Genomic DNA, 19,945 nt, shown 5'->3' with positions numbered 1-19,945 from the left:
AGTGAGGCTGGTGAGACCTTGACTCTGTGTTTGTGTTGTGGATTTGAACAGGGCTCACTTATCTTTCTGTCATTTTGTTGAAGGATTCAGTTGGAGAAGGGACCTGAAGTTGACAGCAGCCATGGCAGGTGAGTCCTGGTCTGGGTCCGACCCTGAGACATGGACGCTCAGGAACCCATCTTTACCTTCTTTGATTTGTTTCGTGCATATTTGAGGAAATTATTCTTATACTCTTTTTTTTTATTTTTTTATTATTATTTTAATCTTGCTGATAATACTGTAATTCAACCATGTTTGACCAACTGCATTTGATCTGTCCGTCACTTTCAACAATATTTATCTGTCATTTCACTTTTTATTTCGAGTTCAAAATAAAAGTTTACATAATGAAGGTGTGATCTTTTTCAGACACAGAGGAGATAAAGAAGCCCAAGCAAAAAAGTGTAAGTCCAACTGTTGTTCTACTGTCTGTAGAGTTAGTATGTGAACATATGCAGTTATTATGTCATGTTATGAATGAAGATAAATATTGTTTACTGCTCTGACAACCAGAATTGTAAGAGGAAAAACTATTCACCAACACCACTCTCACACTTTAATAAATGAAGGCTTTTGCATCTAGTTGTATACTTCTAAATCAAAGTGGTACGGTGAGTGATACATCTTATGACTCAAGATTCATCTCTCGTCCTAACAGGCCACAGTCTGTGGCTATCCAATAAGCATCTTTTTCATCGTGGTCAATGAATTCTGCGAGCGATTCTCCTACTATGGCATGCGAGGTGAGGAGATTTATTTTGCTTCTGATGCAGTAATGTGACTCTTTACTTGCACTACTCTACACTAGTATTTCACAGATATAGTGAGTTCGGATTTTACACTCAATTATTCGATCAGTAAAATGAATGCAGTAAAATGACCAAAAACTAAAGTCCTGCATTTGAAGCTTTTATTTAATATATAAGTTAAGTATCTCTTGCAAAACGTCCATAAAGTATCCAACAGGAACTACAGAAAAGTGGCACCTGTGAGCCTCTAACCACTTTAGGGATTGGACAGATTAAAGCATGAGAAAAAATGGCTTTGCACCATATTGTAGAGTTAATAGGAATTCTTAAGTAAAGTATTGATAACTGAAAACTGCTCTGAAGTATATTACCTTTAAATATTATTGTATTGAGCCTTTTTCCATAGATAAAAAGATCTATAAACCTTTCATTCTTACTCTTTCCCGCCGTCTACAGCCGTGCTAGTGCTGTACTTCAAATACTTCTTGAAGTGGGACGATGACTTAGCCACCACCATCTACCACACCTTTGTGGCTTTCTGCTACCTGACACCTATCCTGGGGGCCATTATTGCTGATTCATGGCTCGGCAAGTTCAAGTAAGTTTCAATTCTTTCTTATCTTTTACCTGCTACAGAAAATTCATTCTTGCATATAGAAATGCCTGGTGTTCTCTTTTTTTTTTTAACTCTTTGCTCCTTCCTTCTTCTCCTTCTCCTCCCTCTGCCCAGGACTATTGTTTACCTGTCCATCGTTTACACGCTGGGACAGATAGTCATGGCTATAAGTGCTATCCATGACATCACAGATACAAACAAGGACGGCACCCCCGAGAACATGTCCTTCCACGTGTGAGTTAAGCACGCTTGAATTGGTGTGACAAAAATTACAACAGGAATGCAGATTCAGATGTATTAACTCTGTGTCTGTGATACGTTTGAAACCCAGAGCTCTGTCCATGGTGGGTTTGAGCCTGATCGCCCTGGGAACAGGAGGCATCAAACCCTGCGTGGCTGCTTTTGGAGGAGACCAGTTTCAAGATCATCAGGTTCGAAGTTTCTCAAGAACACAAACTCATGTTGTATTCACCTTTGAGAGCAGACAATATTGCAGAAAAGCTTGTCTCATAATAACAAGAAGGTTTACTCATAATGATGACGTCTTATGTTCATACATACATGCTTACAACACATCAAGGACACACGTGTGCACACATGCACACACAAATACACAGCAATTAACAAGAGCTATCAGTGGAGTCCCATCAGCACTTCTTCTATCTCCGTTACATTGCTGCTAGCTGTTTATTAACTTATAACCAAAGGGTGCATGATGTGTCTTGGTCACTTTATTACACAGTTCAAGGGTAGACAAAGATTACACTTTGATATTAATGCAGCTTTATGGGATTTTACATAAGAGTTTGGATAAGTCATGCATATTAATACAGACATTTTTTATTTATTTGTATCTTTCTGTGTCGTATAGGAGAAGCAGAGAAGCACCTTCTTCTCCATCTTCTACCTGTCCATCAACGCTGGCAGTCTGCTGTCCACCATCATCACTCCCATGCTCAGAGGTACGCTTAGGCCAATGATACATAACAAAAAACATAAAAAAAATGCATGTATTTAACTATAAATATGTGTGTGTATCTGTGGTTTTCAGCTCAGGAATGTGGCATTTACTCTCAGCAGAAGTGCTACCCACTGGCCTTTGGTGTCCCCGCTGCTCTCATGGTGGTCGCACTGAGTAAGAACAAGGTTTTAAGATCCTAATATAAAATCAAGTGTTATTAAGTTTTAGAAATGGTTTCCGATATTTGAAAGAGATGCTAAACAGATTTTCCTTTTAAGATCTACCTTCTAGTTATTTTTTGTATCAAATCTTCTGTTGCCCTGGAGTAGCTTTGCAAACTCTAAGAACTTACTATGAAGATGATGTCATAGTGATATCATAAGGGTTGGCGATTGTAGAAGAAAGCCTGCTAGAAAACTGGAAAAATTTCTCTTCTGAATCTCCCCAACTTAAAGATAACACAATGTTTAATAGCCAGAGTCTCCATTTAAACCCATTTTATTCATTTAATGTCATAGATAAGAAATAAGGCTTTTGTACACACCTTTTTGTTTCCACTCATTAACCCTTTATTACCTTCATCAAAACAAATATAATGATGTTGTAAAATAGTTTAATGACCTCCTTTATTTCTGACCAGTTGTTGTTGTGACAGGTGGTCAAATGTTAATCTGCAATTTATCTGGTGTGTTTGTGTGTCTGCAGTTGTGTTCATTATTGGAAGCGGCATGTACAATAAGACTGCCCCTCAAGGAAACATCTTGGTGAAGGTCTGCAAATGCATCGCGGTAAGTGGCTTCAAAAAGGATTTACTTCCTTTGAAATGGAAGAAACAATCCCTGAGCTTAAACTGACAATTAAGTCACTAATAATTAACATATGAGGGAAGATTCACATGGATATGTCCTTTTTTTGCTATCCGTAGTTTGCTATTAAGAACCGCTACAGGCATCGTTATTCTCAGTTCTCTCAGAGAACCCACTGGATGGACTGGGCTGATGAGAAATATGATGTAAGGTTCAGCAAAAAATATTTACGCAAAATTTATGCAAAATTATATTTACTGAAAATGAAAATGCTTTTCTTTGTTTGGTTCCAGAAACTCCTGATTGCTCAGGTGAAGATGGTGGTGAAAGTGCTTTTCCTCTACATCCCTCTGCCCATGTTCTGGGCTCTCTTTGACCAGCAGGTATTTACCCATTTTATTTTTCTTTCTGTATTTCACTGGCAAATTTCAGTAGAAAAAGATATAGATAATAAGCCAGACTAAAGACATTCTAAAGAAGAGTTATATCTACTCCACAGGGGTCAAGGTGGACCCTCCAGGCGACCACCATGGATGGCGACTTTGTAAGTATTTTTTTAGTATTTTTGCCATGTGACACCCTATGAGTGTAATTAAAAGAAACTACGACTCTGACTGTCACTATCTTTTTTCTTCAACAGGGACTTCTCACTATCCAGCCTGATCAGATGCAGGTAAGACACACTATGTTTACACTCGACTCTGTTGTGTTGTGTGTGAAGCTGTTGACTTGAACCTATAGGAAATACTTTAAAAGAGTGACTCACCTTCTTCCCCACCAGACTGTGAACCCAATCTTGATCCTGGCGTTGGTGCCAATAATGGACAGTGTTATCTACCCGCTGATTTCCAAGTGCAAATTAAACTTCACGTAAGTTTAGTGTTGTTTGTTTAATTCCTGTGTCATGAAAAATCTTACATTTGTTTCACCCTTTGGTGTATGAGGACTTTCTGTGAGTTTTTGTCTTTTATTTGTCACTTTTACAACTATATCAAACAGATGCTTTACTCTGACTTTATTTTATAAATCAGCAATGATCCCCAAATACAGGGAAAATTCTGCAGTTGCAGACTAAATGTGAAAATGATTTTTGATAAGAACTTTAAAATTGTAAAACAGTTTATTGTTGAACAAAAACATTGTTTCCCTTTAACATCAATCTGTGTGTGTCTTTATCCTGCAGTCCTTTAAAGAAAATGACTGTGGGGATGTTCCTTGCTGCTCTTGCCTTCATCGCTGCTGCCCTCGTCCAGCTACAGATTGACGTGAGTGTAACTAACATAAAGAAACTTACAATGGGACAGCTTGTTAAGCCCAATTCTCCAACTCATATCTTAATTTATTTTCCAGAAAACCCTGCCGCAGTTCCCATCAGGCACTGGAGTCCAGGCAAAGATCATCAACATGCTGGACAGACAGGTGGACGGCTCAGCTGGAGCACTGAAGTTTAGCTTGCAGCCTTTCACGGTATTGACGTCAAAATAAGACCCCGCACACAGAGACACTAACTAACAAAATGTATGTGAAGTATGTCGGTCTAACGGTTTGGAGGATATATGAATTGTTGACTTTCTCTATTTTACAGGCCGAAGAGGATTACATGTCATTTGACGGAAGATTTGCACTGGAATTTGGTGGCAATGTTTCCCCAGTCAGTTTAAAGAATGGCTCTAGAAATACCCTCGCCATCATTCAGGATGGAGCCCTACCCAGACATCTAGAGGTAAAGACACATGTGACATCTAGAGGTAAAGACACATGTGACATCTAGAGGTAAAGACACATGTGACATCTAGAGGTAAAGACACATGGGCACATGTGGTGGAAGGGGGCATGTCCAAGTGAGGTTATTATGTTCTACAGCGAGAGTCCAAATAGTGTTTTATGAAACCTAACGCTAGATCTGAATCCATATATTAAAGCAGGATTATTATTTAGCTAAAGGTTTTCCTCCCAACATTACCTGTCTCTCTTCAGCTGCCCTACCGAACAAAAAGGCCCAAATAAAAACCTTTTAAAATGGGATGAGTAGTGTGTATCATAAGTTGGATTTTAAATATTTGACATTGTATGTTTTGTTTTAATTAATTGTGTCAAATGTATCTTAAAGTTTCTTTCTTTCTCCAGTTCACAGACATCACAGCAAAACCGGAACAGGGAGCTAATGCTGTGAGGCAAGTGTCGAAATGTTCTAAAGCTTTTAGAAACAAGTTTGTGGATAATTTTAAATTATGCAAGACTGTGTCATCGTCTTCTGATTTGTAAAAGGGTGAATGTTTCAAATCATACTGCATATATGCCACTGAAAGGTATCTTATTGTTTGTGTCTTATTCCACAGGTTTTTTAATGGTTACAGCTCAATTCTGAACATAACCACAGGGACCCTGGACTTTGGGAGCACTGTCAAAAACAAAATGTCAACATATGCTAATGTACCACATGGAGAGTAAGACAGATATTTCATGACATATCTCACAAACATACTATATATATTGTAGATTTTTTTATTCTTCTAACCTATATTGTCTTGTTATGTCAGAGCGAAGTTCCACATCAAGGATAATGCTGGAAATCAGTGTGACTACAGTCTGACACTGGGCTTCGGGAGCTCATACACCTTGCTCATCCCGTCTACTTTCAAATTTGGAACAAATGTAACTAAATGAAACATTTTGAAGTCACAGCATTGCTGCTTGAATTGATTATTTTTTGACTGAGGTTGCACATCCTCGTACTTGTCTTTGTCATGTAGTGTGAAAAGAGCATCAACACAGCGCTAGACATCAAACCTAACTCCTTCCACATGGCCTGGCAGATTCCTCAATATTTCCTCATCACTGCAGGAGAGGTGGTCTTCTCCGTCACCGGCCTGGAGTTCTCTTACTCACAGGTAGAGGGTGCTATCTTGTGCATAGGCAGCTGAAAAATACAAATAAAAGTAACAAAAGAGACACAAAATAGAGGCAGATTGACTGCCATGAAGCATGAATTTAAATCTATTTTTTTCTCGGCAGGCACCCAGCAACATGAAGTCTGTGCTGCAGGCTGGTTGGCTGTTGACTGTTGCCGTAGGTAACATCATTGTGCTAATTGTCGCTGAGGCTGCAAAGCTCCCAGATCAGGTGGGTGGATTTGATTTAACTGTTTGAAGACACATTTGATCTCCCTGACCTTGAAAAGAAACAAATGTCTACTATGAATACTACTACATTTTTTATAGAGCATAATTACACAGGTTTTGTCAAAAAAAGTTGAATGTGTTAGGTCCACTTAAGGACTGAAAACATATTCACCAATAAGAATATATGACCAAAAAACAGAGAGAATTCATTTTGTGCTGATATATCTTTTCAAGTTCTTTCTTCTTTCATTTTAAAATGTCTCAAATTTAAGGAAGGAACATCTCTCTCAGGTTTCTTTTCTTCATGGAATAAAAAAAAAAAGACAAAATAAACTCAGACTAGCATTGATGGAGGTATTATTTTGATAACACTAACAATGACACAAAATAAAACCACTTCATTAAGAGTAAAGCATTACATTCGTAGGTGTTTGATATGAAAAAGATTGAAACCATACTCTACTGTCTGAGATCTATCAAAGATAACTAATATTAGCATAAACAAAAGACGGGGAAAGCTCGCCTAGTTTTAAAGAAGGCTGGAAAGGGATTTTTTCTTACTCTAATACGTCTGTATTGATGATGTAATGCAATGAAATGTGTCAATTTTAAGCTTTAAAAATGCTGGTATTTCCCTTTTACCTTTGGACACAGCCAACAAGCTCTAAGTCAACTCTCTTAGCTACAGCTTCATACTAAATAGACAGATTTAAGAGCAGATCTTCTCACCGTAAAGCTATTCCCTTTAGTTTAGCTCCAGTTTAATGTGTTGAGTGTTGTCATTACTTTTCTCTAGTGGGCCGAGTACATCCTCTTCGCCTCTCTGCTGCTGCTAGTTGACTTCCTCTTTGCCTTCATGGCCTATTTCTACACCTACATCGACCCAGCCAAAATAGAGGCCCAGTTTGCCCATTCTGATCCCAAAGACAAAGAGAAGAAGAAGAGTTTGGAGATGGGGAGGAAGGACTCAGATGGAAACAGCAACTCGGACAGGAAGAGCTCTTACACCAGCCACAATGAGAAGAAAGACGTACAGTCCAGGATGTAAAGGGACCTTTTCTGTAAGGCTAACCCTCTTTGCTATATGAATACGGCTTGATTCTGTGTCTTAGAGTGCACCTGCATTTTTATTTGGTCATTTTGTGAAGGAAGTCTGGTGCAAAGCTGGACAAAAGTGTTCAGAATGAATTGATGACCTGAAGGAAAAGGTTCTGAAGTTTGAAGAACACAGAAAAAAGTGCTTCGATGATTAAGCTCTTGATGGACAGTGTTAGTGAAAGATCTCTGCAGGGATATTTCAAATACAAGATAATATATATATAAATAAAATCCCAGGGTCCTTATTGGTTAATAATTTGAGCTTTCGCTGTTGTACATTTGTTTTTAAAATGAATTATTTTGCACTGTGTAGCAACTTCTCTGTGTAATTTTTGTTTCATAAGCGTATGTACTGGAGTACACATACAAAGAACACCTTTGTATTTTCTTCCAATCACAGTGTTGTACTTATTGTTATATTTTGTTTTAACAAAATTTATTTTATTTTGTCTGTCTATTTTTGTTTTACAGAAACACATTGTTGCCATCTGCATCAGTTTCAATCTAGCCTTGTAGACTGCCTGTTTAATAAGAAAATGTTGAATTATGTTTCATATTCAATTTCATTTTGAACTCAAAGATTATTGTCTGCATTAAAGCTACTGGTAAGGTGCTCCATCCTTTCACATTTATACTGCCACAGATTTATTGAATCTGATGGAATTTTTTTTCCTTTTGTTTTTATTATTATGTGTTTACACAAATATGAGGCCAGACAAAAACCAAATATTCAAGGGATGTGCTTCACAATATTAGAGCTCTACGTTCCTCTTCATCATTATAGTAGGTGTAGCTGTTTGATTAGTGAACCAATATTTGAGTGATCAAACAGCATGCTTTTATGTGATCCATTCAGACAGATACACGACTGCTGATAATAAATAGAGAGGAGAGAGAGAGACAGAGGCAGATGATTAAAAGAAAGAGAGAGAGAGGGAGAACAGCAGCAGCAGCGCATGAGGTAAACAGTGCACACATTCACTGCATTAACTGTGTATCAAAAGGTGTATAATTGAAGTAATATTGCAATAATGTTCGCATGAATGCACTTCACTTGTTTGTTCATGATAACAGCTATGCATCAAAATGTCATATCTTATGATCATATCATATCATATAATTGTAAATGAAATAAGGCGCCTGTAGTGCATAAAAAATCATCAAAATAGTTTGATTATTTGAAAGATCCCTTGAACGCCCCACAATGTAACCATGTTAGGCTGCTAACACTTGCCTCTACGCTCAAAATTTAGTTAGGGCTGAAGAAAGCCTCAAACTAAAAATGTTATGATCAACTAAAAAAAGGAGTCGAGACTCTAGACCTAATGTCAACCTCGTCATGGTGATAGAAGAATAGAAAGCAAAATGAGCAGGATTCATCTGAAGGACCATGATGAATGTCCATGTATGTATAAGTAGGCATATTATACTGAGTAAGATAGTGATTAATCCACCAGTCATGCTTGCCATGGATAACAAAAATAGGCTATGACTAAAGTCTTTATGATTCATCATCTGAGGACCGTAACTGCTGATCCATCATTTGGTGCTAATTCAGATTGAGATATTTCACTGAAAAAGTTAACAATTTAATTGACAGTAACTTAAGATCAAATGTCAGGGAATCCCCCAAACCATCAGGATCCATCCTCTGGAGATGATGAACACCATGGTCAACTTCACAATATTAAAGAAGCTCTGTAGAATTCAAAGGTCAACACTGAGACACACACGACAAAGCTCTCAGTTAGCATTAGATCTTTATTTCTCATGTCACTTTGAAAGCTTACAAGGAGCTTACATTAAACTTGGGAATTCTCAAATGACACAAGCAAAGATTATATACAGTACTATAAACTGTCAGCTATGATAAAGGAGACCAAATGTACACATTTTGTAGTTATTTCCGTAGCATATGTTTTTCTGTAAGGTATAGATATTTTTTGCCAGAGGCAGGTGCCCATATCCATAAAGCATTCCATATTTCCATACTTAACTCTTTGCAGTTATAAAAATATCTGATATTTCTTAATTTCTTTCAATCCCTGTGTTGACAAGTGCGTCTTGATGCAACTTCTCAACATTATTGCTGCATTAGCACAGTAGTAAAATCTGAAACTCTTAAGTAAACGTATATAGTAAAACATGGCTATTAGCAACTCTTTTCTTTTTGTCTTTTTGTTCCTCTCACGGGTCTCTTTAAATACTCGACACACTTTCAAAGTGCAAAACAACTGATCTGAAAATAAAAAAAGGTGCAAATCATTCTACAAACATGGTGAAAGCGTTAAAGACGACATGGCACTTCTAGTGTTGGTTCGGAAGTGAGAACAGAAATTTCCGGAGCAAAGGAAAAAAGATGGCGTTGATTTCTGCAGCTTAGTTTTGACCTGATCTACACTCTAGTTTGGCCATGAAAAGAACTGTAATGTGATTGCTTCGACTTCACTTAAGCTTAAAGGATCAATTACGAGCCGAGGAAAAATAATACTTGTCTTGATGTCTGCATTCAGCCGCCTAAAGTGGTTCTCCTTTGTAATTGTCCAACTCAATACTGTTCAATTTAAGAGCCACCGCCGACACAAACATACCTTCATTCTTACCCTAAACAATTTCAATTGTCTAAACAGAAGCACAGGTAGGAGTTCTCCCCCTGCCTACAAAAACAAAGGAAAACGCTAAACAACGTACGCTTAGTATCGAAGTTAGTTTGATGATTGAAATGGAAGATTGAAACTCAGTCATTTTAAAAAACACTGATGGATACTGAATCTCACTCACAGACGAGTAAAAGAAAACAAACTTCGGATGAAATGCCAGAACATAGATGTGTGTATCTCAAAAAGGCAAGGCATTTTCTGTTTCCATCTGTTGGAGTTACTTCTGAAATCTTTAAATATCTACTTCTTTTTTTAACATTATCAATATCTACAAAATGCACAGGACCATTTTGTACACAGTGATTCATTTCCCACAACTCAAAATCATGTACAGCATGGCGACCTCCCCTCCTTCCCCTTCCTCTCTCCGCCTTCTCCACCTCTGTCCAATGCCTTGAAGTCCACTTAAAGCACTTTACCTGAGGTTTCATTAAGAATGCTGCAATTTGCCTTAACAGGGAGTCTTACATACAAGAGAGCACGCACGCAAACACGCTCACAGGGTGCCTGTTTTAAGCACGCACACATACGCAGCTTGCACACTTATATCCCTGCAGGTTCATCAAGCATGCGGTCAGAGGTTTTGGGGATATGACGCCTGCATTAAGAGAGGGGCACTGAAGAAGTCTAGGATTTTTTAGGGGAGATTTTCAGCTCCTCTGCGAGCAAATTCCATGTAGCGAAGCCTCCGAGAAGTCTTGTAGAGTCTGACGGTGGGTTGCTCCGACTTTAGTCTCGTTCCACCAAAACTTCTGGCTAAAAGAAGCTCTCCGGAGTCTCTTTTTTTATCCTCCGTTTTGAGTTCAGTTACTTCTACAGGCTTGGTAAGCTCCCCACCCACACAGGAGGTCAAACATGGTCAGCTGGTATTTTTTACTTGACCTCTCAGCTGGATGTGGTGTTGGGGGGGAGGTGGGGGCCTGGGAGAGCAGGGGTTGGGCAAAGAGCCAGGTACTAAGGGGATGAGGAGGATGTCCGGCTTGTGGAGAAACTGCAAAATCAGACAAGGAAAACAAAAAGGTAAGATTGGCATTATATGCAGCAAAAACATCGTAAAAATCTGCATCTCATGACTGGATTCTGTTGTGTGATGTTACCTCTGGAGCCTGTGCACCATGTGGGCAACCAGCGAGTCGGAGATGCCAGGGTAAGACTCCTCAGCCAGCAGGATTGCCTCCCTCAGCTCGTCCAGGACCATGGGGTTCCCGTTCACCTGCTCCTGTCTCGCCTTCAGCTGGGAGTGATGAGTAAGAAGAGAAGGCAAAGATTTAGTAAAATTACTAAACACACAAGCCAATTAGATAAAGTTGTTAACCCACAAGGGCTTTCAGTTTAAATAAATAATAAAGGTTAAAAGTGACTATTGATGACTTGAACACACTTCTGATAAAAATGAAAACATGAAACAAACAAGGCTGACATAAGAGTCGGGTGTCAAATCTGTGTATGAAACAGCTAAATCCAATTTGACGAAATCCTGAGGTGTGTGCAGCCCAGGAAGTTGACTTACCTCGGCTAGTGCAGGAGAGATGACTGTGGCCAGGCTCTGTGAATAAGGCCTCTTTGGAATGTCTTTTGTCTGTGGAAAAAAGAGAATGAGAGAAACTTGAGAACAGGGGAAGTGAAAGAAAATTAAAGTAGTGCCTTTTCAACTTGGGAGGATCACTTTTAATCACCAAATCATGCATTCCTCTCCACATAACACAGACTAATTCTTGTGTAACCGTGCGCAGTATCTTTCACAGTGTCTTTTAGCAACTGAAAATGTCGAAACTGAGATGATTTGCACCTGGTCTGTTGCCCCTGACTGTCCCTCCCCATTCTGCAGCTTCTTGGGGTCCTTCTCTCGGATGGTGAAGATCCAGTCATCACTGCCAAAGTCGTTCCCGCCCGACGCCTGGCCGTCCTGCTCTCTGATTGGATGGATATGAAAAAGAGGCTTTGAAACATCCATCGAGCTAGTAATGAGGTCATGCGTGTTAAGTGCTTAAACCTCATCATAACAAATGTGGGAGAAAAGCAGCACAGAGGCTGTTTTTACCTCCTTCAGCAGGATGTGTTTGTGTCCCATTTACTCTTATTAACAGGCGAAACAACACATCGAGAACTTAAAGGGACAGGATCAGACTTACGAGTCAGACTCATCAGAACTGGACTCTGTGGTTCTGGACTGCTCCGCCTTCCACCTCTTGTACTTGTCAACCAACTCAGTCAGGTAGGAGGTCTTTTTTGCGTGTCGCACGATCAGCTTATGCTTCAACAGTTCTTTGGCGGTTGGCCTCTGTGGGAAACAGTAGAAGCCAATGAGATGATGCTGTCAGGAAAAACCCTGTGACAAAACAAACAAAAATGAATAGCTACGTACAAAACTGGGCTCCTTGTTGAGACAGGCCTCTATAAACTCCTTGAGCGGTTTGCTGTAGTTGCCCTCCAGCGTGGGTGGGTTGTTCTTTGGGATAAGGAATAACACCTTCATGGGGTGGAGCTCTGAGTGAGGGGGCTCACCTTTTGCTAGCTCGATGGCTGTGATGCCCAGAGACCAGATATCAGCCTGGAAATTAAAGAAAGACAATGTGAAAATCATACAATGATGCATCACAATATCTGATTAACTGAAGGTTTAAAAAGGCCCCTAAATAGGTCAAATGCTAGCTGTATTGCTGCATCAATATTTTGTCCGACCCCAAACAAAAACATACCAGCAATAACAGTTGCTAATATTCCTTTCCTGTGCTCTCTGCAGTAATCCACCTCTTCTTGAATCATTTTAAGGCTTGCATTCATCTCTTCACTGTTTGACCTTCCTTCATACTTCAACTCTTATCGGTTTATAATTCTAGTGTTCTAAAAACAGAAACTTTTTCTGTTGTGATGCACTCATTGTGAGAGCAGTGAATGAATCTCAGCGCGAACTCTGTAGAAATCCTTGACCTTTCATCATAAGTGGGTATAGCAGCCAAAAAAAGTGGACTCAAAAATAACTACCTGAGTAAATATAGGGAAGCAGCTAAACCATAATATAAAACCCAGACATAGACAGCTGTAAGTGACTGCACAGACACAAAAATGTAGACTTTGAATCAGTGGTTCCCTTGATTAGAGGCCCCATGTGATTTTTTTTCTCTTAAGCAAAGACACTTTGAGTATTTGTCATCAATAGAATCATTTAAAACACATTTCCTTCTTAATTTTAAGCTCTATCAGGCAGATTATTCTCAGTTTGATGGCTGTCTTATTTATGCCGTGTTTACTATCAGTCTTCTTCTGCCCTGCTTTTCTGGTGCAATGCTGCGGCAACATTTATTTCCTTTTATAACTGAGCATGATGTGTGCTAGTTCAGCACATACAAATGGGTGCAACATTTACATTTAATACATTTTTTATTAAGGTTGAAAACTTCAAAAACATTATAAATAAGGCACAGACATCAACATTGCTATATTAAAAACAGGGTTCATACATTTTTCAGGTTGAGGTTTTGTGAGAGACATTACAGCCCTCATTAGCCAGCTGAGTACTGAATACTTCAAGCAGCTAATAATGGAAAGTAATCCATTTCACATGGAGGAGTTCAGTGATTAAAAATAAAGTAATTATAACAGAGATTGGCTGGAACCTGCGAGGTATGGGTCAGTTGAAGGTGTCAGTGGGCTACTTCGCAGTGGGCTTGTTAGCTTGTTTATTGCTAATTTAAAAGACAGTGGGAAAAAGTTCATGCACACAGCAGTCCATAAAAAGGGCATTTGTTCCATGATTATTTTACCTATACTTAGATAAAGGATAAATTGTGAATTGTGTTATAAAATGATGACTGGAAATAAGTATGACAACAATGCTGCTGCAGTATTATAGAACGCAAAAGTCATTTATAACAATTATTGCCTACAGAAAAAAAACAACCTTTTATAACAATTTCAAAGACAAACATTTGAATAAGTCAATTAAACTTGACTATAAACCCAGAAAGGTTCTGAACACTCAGAAATGCTAAGCTGGTAGTAAAGAAACAAACAGATTAGCTGGTTAGAGTCAGTGCTAGTTAGACCTGGGCCTTACAATTTGCAGCTCAGACCACCAAACAAACTCTCCCTTTAATTCATAATATAAATAGATGATCATTTTACATGTACCATTGTGTTAACCCGTCTTTTTGCAGAGACAAAAAAAACATTTGAGTACTTTAACAATTCATATGATGTGAAAATGGGAGGTGTACCCAGCAGAAATGGAGAATTTCCTGCTGTTTGTTGCATTGGTTCGTAACACAATGTCACTGATCTTACCTTGGAGTCATAGGCTGACTGTTTGATGACCTCCGGCGCCATCCAGAACGGCGTCCCAACGAAAGTGTTGCGTTTGATCTGAGTGTCCGTTAACTGTCCTGCCACGCCGAAATCCGCCAGCTTCACCTCTCCCTGCTCGGACAGCAGCACGTTGGCAGCTGTGGAGGAAGGGGGAGGATGATGTGATCGAGCTCAGACAACACATCAAGTGAGAAGCTTCACAGCACCATTAGACACTCCTGTCAGTCTTGATCTGCATCACCAATTTATTTACGAAAGAGGGAACAACTGTCAGAAGCCTTTTAGCAGGCGGCTGCTGCAAATCCCCCGATGAAACACAAACTATATAATGAATGAAACCGTGAGTAGACATCAATACCATTAACGTGCTATGTGATATTTGTGAGTCCTCTAATAGCAGCTTTCTCAGTGGGTCAGCTACCTTTGATATCCCTGTGGATCTTCTTCTCCGAGTGCAAGTACTCCAGGCCCTTCAGGATCTCCCTTAGGATTGTGGCGATCTGGGTCTCGTCCAGAGCTCCGGGCTCCATCTTTTGGAGAAAAAAACACCTGTGAGCTGTGAAGGTAAGCCTGGCCTTAGACTTACTGTTATAAATAGCAATAGCCAAGCGTTATCTTAACTCTCTGCAAACACACAACCTCTTCTGGTCATCTACGACCATGCTGCCTGCATCTGCAGTCTTTTCAAAATAAGCAGCTGTCTTGTATAATCTCAAAGCTTGACACTAATTTGAGCCAGCGACATTTTGGCTGACAGCAAATTTATGAGGAGCATCAGTCAAGCCATGGCTTTAGCTCCTGCCTCTTCACTTCTTTATCTCCCACCCCAGTATCTACGCTTGATCATGTTTTCTTGACAAGGAAACATTCCCATATAGAGTTATAAAAATGAGAAACTTTAAAGGATGTGATTTAGTTCTTCATGTTTACATATTTTGGATTGATTGGTATGAAGTGCTGAAAACCTCTGCTAACCCATATCCTGGATAAACCCTCAAAAAAACATAAAGCAGGAAATAACTTACCAAATCCAACGCTGATCCTCCCCCTAAATACTCCATAATGATCCATAACTTTGTGTCCTGGAGACAGAGAAAGAGAAGAGAGTAACCGGTCAGTGATGAAGAGAAGGGTCATTAGTTAGAAAAGTACTGTGGTGCATTTGTGGAGAAGAATATTGAGTAAAGTTGTTGCTGGCTTATTGTGAGGAGCAGGCAGTCAGGTGTGTAGGTAAACAAGTCGTGATGATACTAGTAAGGGCTCGGTGGGTGTCTGAAGTCATCAGAGGCTAATCCCTTTTTAATTTCGGATTATTCAGGGAGAAAGTGAGCGGAGGAAGATAAATCCTTTCCTGTCTTGTCCCATTTACTCACAAACAAATGCAAAGAAACTCTTAATGCATAATCGTTGTGCTGCAGCATTATGAGTGGCAAACTTCACCTTCAGATATGAGCCGTAGTATTTGGTGACAAAGGGGCTGTCACACTGGCTCAGCACCGTGATCTCCTGCTGTATGTCTTCGATCTCGTCCTCTGCCTCCTCCAGGTCGATGATCTTGATGGCCACCACTTTCTGCGTGCGATTGTCGATACCTTTGAACACCTCGCCAAACGAGCCCTTGCCAATGCGCTCCAGCTTGGTGAAGAAATCCTCCGGGTCAGCTTTGGCATTCTGGGGGTGATTGAAGGGGGAACAAAGCAAGGGGAGGAAATGGAGGTGGATTTAAAAGAAAAAAAAACACAGGAATGTTTGAAAAGAACTGAATGTTGGGGAGTCAATCGGAAACACCAGCAGGGTGCCATTCTTACAGGATACATTAATTCACTCATTGCAACACCTTGTGTTTGTGTACACAGAAAGAAAGACACAGGAGAATGAAGGGAAAGAGTGTAACAGTTGGATAACATGCAGGTTAAAGGAATTTATGCAACAACACATTTCATTAAAATAACAGGTTTTTCTTTCAATTCCCTGCTGCACCATACGGTTATATCCATGCGATGTTTCATTATTAAGTGATAAATCTATGAAACGATGCAAAATGGGGTCCACACTTCTCCCACAGACTTATTTTATATGAACAGTCAAACTAAAAGAAATGGAATTTGCAATGAAACTAGCCATTGAAAGCTGAGCAGCTTCATACTTTAGCAGCTTAAAGATATTCAACATTATTTGAAAAAGTGACAAATCAAACAGAATCATTGATACAAAAATAGTTCCTGATAGTATTATCTGGCGATAGAATAATCAGTTCAGTCATCCAGTGAATCAAAGCTGTTTTATAATAGAGACCCTATATTTGGATTAATGATACTGCTCCTACTGATATTTTGACAGTGTCCTATTTTGCATACTCTTAATAAAAAACTTAAGAAATTTCAAGAATGATGCTGTATTATTGATTTCATCACAATACTTAGTATTTTTCATTATTCAGTCTTAAAATTAACTTTAGCAGTAGGTTTATATATTCAGATCAGTTCCATTTGCCTTTTGTTTGTTTCATGTTTCTATGATTCCCTTGTTTAACAATTTCAGTCCATTTAACTTGATTGAATAAAAATAAAGCCTGATAGGTCTGATACCAACATAAATTCACTCAGTTAGATTTGGTGATGTCTGCGTGGAACCTAATGCAGATTTGTTTGTATCTGCAGGGATAGAAGTATTTCAAATCCCACTGTTTGTCATTTAGAAAAGAATTAAAAAAATAAAAATAAAAAGATTAAACAATAAAAGCACCATTCACACCTTTACTGGAGCAGCACACTGTAACATGTGTATCTGAGTGATGGCTGGGAAAAAAACCCCTCTTGAATGCTGCAGGAAGTGAACTAAAACGACTTGACTCTCCAGAGGCTGGTATGTGGGAAACACAAGAGCAGGCGCTGACAAAAACCACTTCCTTTTATGACCTCTTTTGAGCCGAGAAGAGGTCAAAATGCCCGTTTTGACTTGAGATGGCTAAAAATGAAACAGCTACCTTACGCAAGAAGGGATACATCCTTATGTCACCAAGGAAGAACATTTCAGCGAAATGACAGAAATATATACACAATAAACTAAACAGTAGGTACGCTGATTTAGAGTGCCGTGTAGAACTTAAATTCAAGAGTGATGGCCAAAAGACGTTCCTTACCCAACTTATCACTATCAAATTTGACTAAAGCCTTTACAGGTGCCAAAATCCCTGCAGTGCCTCTCCTGCACCCTCCCCCTGTTCATGAATCTGCATACATCCGCTAACAAGCCTGCACAGGGACCATAATTTGGTGCATGAAGCAGTTTACATTAAGAGCAGTTATCTCCTGTAGTTATCTACCCAACAAGTTTATCCCCTAAAGGCAAAAATCCTAAAGATAGCAGCATAGGCAAGAACAAGGCTCATGTGTGCATAATGGTTTATTTGTACAGGGGGGCAGAGAGATTATATTATTCCTATCAAATCAGTGCTGCAATATAATCATTTTGTGATTCATGTTTATGTTAAAAAGATGCAGCATTCACAAGAATTAACAATATGACCATAAGTGATAGTGATAACTTTATAGAGATAAGTTTATGCTAGGGCTGTGCTATAAACAGTGATTCTTTTCGATATTGCAATATGAGCACTCGCAATAAACACATTGCAAAAGTCTGAATGTATCGCAATAAATACAAAGACACTTTTAATGTAGTCAAGAAAATCTTTCACACTTGTGTTCATTTACAAGTTGTTTGGAGGCCTGTGTATATTGGTCAAGCTTTACAACATTTAGATGCAGTCGAAAAGATCAACAGAAAGACAGAAACTGTAAGATGCTCTAATACGCACCCTTTACTTTTTATTTATTTATCGCAATTCATATCGTTTTCGCAATATTGAACAAGAAGCAGGCCTTCTTTCTGCTGTGTTGAAATAAATAACAGTTTTTGTAATATATACCCCCCCCCAACAAGTCCTGCTACCTACTGCAGAATTAATTTTTAAACAACATTTTGGTGCTTCGTGCTCTTGAATGTGCTCCCTATCGCGAGAGTGTGTTATATTTTGGGGTGTGCTTTTATTCCCCGAATCTGCTGGCACAACTCTTAAACCAATACAATCTCTTTTTAAAAAGGCCATAAAAAATCTTTGACAAAAAGCCATTTTCGTTTCACCATTTTAGATAAACATAATTTACTAAATTTTCAGAATTTTGTTCATTTTAAAAATGCATGTTTTATACATAAGATTTTGCACGGATTTGCTCCTCCTCCTTTGAGGGACTTCATAAAGCTGAAGTCTGCCGGTGGGAGACTGTGAGGTCCCTTACAGACGCACTACATTCAGACAAACTGTTCTGTCAGTCAAAGGAACTAAATATTGGACTAGTCTCCCACTCACAATAAGAGACTCACAAACATATGCAACCTTCAAAACACACCTCAAACAAGTCTGTGACCACCTTTAAACTATATTATTGTCTTGTGTCACTTGTGCCTTTGTGTTTGTATTTTATTTGTAATTTGTCTTTCTCTGTTACCTGCCTAGAGACAACAGATGGAAACTAACACTAAAGCTATAATCTGGCATTTATACAGCTGTAATTGTTACAGCTGTTCATTAATATGCACTGTCCCTAAAAAATAAATAAATAAATAAAATCACTTAATGTTTTAGCTGTGCAGTGACTGTGAGAAACCCCTTGGCAGGGGGTCAGTGAGTGTACATTTTGTTCTGGCAGTGACCTATGACTCTACATCATTGAGAAGGACCGCCACTACATATTTTTAAACAGATTCATAAGACACTTGTCTCACCTGCATGCCCGGCAGGTGTCCCTGGACAGGAGAATGTGCCATGGTGATGCTGACGACGCTGGGCTCTCCTCGGCTTAATGTTTACAGTCCCTTCAACGTCACAAAGTCTCCAGTCCTACTCAGAATCTTCTGAGGTACTTCTACGCAGACAGAAAAATGTCCTTCCACACTTCTGCCTTCTGTCGGAACAACCCGAAGTCAACCAAAACAGCTGAGCAAGCTAACTGGCGTTGGCTAATGCTAGCTCTAAAGCTGCCAACAAGAAATCCGCAATGTTAGTTTGCTAACCAGCTAGCCAAGCGTTAACTGGTGCATTAAATAAGCTTTCCCACTCAGTGACGTTTCGCTGCTCCAACAAATGTTAACTCTCAGAAAGCGAAGAAGTAGCAATGAGTATGTATCCACAAAATTCACAAAGTGTCACTTTCTGTAAAACGCTGTTGTCAGCTAGCTAGCATGGTTAGCGCGCTAGCTAGCTAGCCGACGCAGACAACCTGACGATCCGTCCGCTAGCTGGCTCGGAGTTCATCTGCATACCAGATCCGAGTCCTGAACAACCCGAGTGTCGAGCTGCTGTCTTTGCACTAACGTGTCTTCGGCTGCTCTTACAGGTCTGGCATCTGCGGCAAGGATATCTCGCCAGTGTTTTTGTTTCCTCCCTCACTTTCGTCCCTTACTCTCGGCCATCTTGTCGGTGCTGTGACGCCTGGCTGGGCGGATCCGGATCCGGATCAACAACAACATCCTGGACTCCCCGGTGCTGATGCAAGGTGGATGGACCGAGGGCCCCCAAAAGTTTAT

General features: G+C 39.5%; 2 protein-coding genes across 3 annotated transcripts; one reads left to right on the top strand and one right to left on the bottom strand.

Moving 5' to 3' along the window:
• slc15a1b (solute carrier family 15 member 1b) lies at positions 1-8,004 on the top strand. 2 transcript variants are annotated; one of them, XM_020644916.3, is made up of 23 exons: positions 3-128; positions 409-443; positions 698-782; positions 1,245-1,386; positions 1,519-1,638; positions 1,736-1,835; positions 2,276-2,366; positions 2,456-2,539; positions 3,071-3,153; positions 3,291-3,377; positions 3,465-3,554; positions 3,671-3,715; positions 3,812-3,844; positions 3,953-4,041; positions 4,355-4,436; positions 4,522-4,638; positions 4,757-4,894; positions 5,299-5,345; positions 5,511-5,618; positions 5,712-5,826; positions 5,925-6,062; positions 6,187-6,294; positions 7,090-8,004. In XM_020644916.3, exons 1-23 carry the CDS (start codon positions 122-124, stop codon positions 7,339-7,341), a joined length of 2,196 nt encoding a protein of 731 aa, XP_020500572.2. In that variant the 5' UTR covers positions 3-121; the 3' UTR covers positions 7,342-8,004. The 2 variants fall into 2 exon arrangements, with proteins under 2 accessions (XP_065807916.1, XP_020500572.2); XM_065951844.1 differs by having other exon boundaries at positions 1-128; positions 3,291-3,554.
• A 1,130-nt stretch (positions 8,005-9,134) lies between these two features.
• On the bottom strand, positions 9,135-19,858 carry stk24b (serine/threonine kinase 24b (STE20 homolog, yeast)). Its single transcript, XM_020644917.3, has 11 exons — positions 19,145-19,858; positions 15,797-16,027; positions 15,382-15,438; positions 14,778-14,886; positions 14,336-14,493; positions 12,417-12,602; positions 12,184-12,332; positions 11,841-11,964; positions 11,562-11,630; positions 11,149-11,285; positions 9,135-11,042 (listed from the first exon to the last, which is right to left on the bottom strand). The coding sequence occupies exons 1-11, from the start codon at positions 19,184-19,186 to the stop codon at positions 11,006-11,008; spliced, it is 1,299 nt and encodes a 432-aa protein (XP_020500573.1). The 5' UTR covers positions 19,187-19,858; the 3' UTR covers positions 9,135-11,005.
• Positions 19,859-19,945: the final 87 nt, after the last annotated feature.

This window comes from Labrus bergylta, chromosome 24 (genome assembly GCF_963930695.1).
Source record: "Labrus bergylta chromosome 24, fLabBer1.1, whole genome shotgun sequence".
In the NCBI taxonomy this organism is placed as follows: Eukaryota; Metazoa; Chordata; class Actinopteri; order Labriformes; family Labridae; genus Labrus; species Labrus bergylta.
Note: the sequence above shows the minus strand (reverse complement) of the source record. Positions and strands in the feature narration are given on the sequence as shown.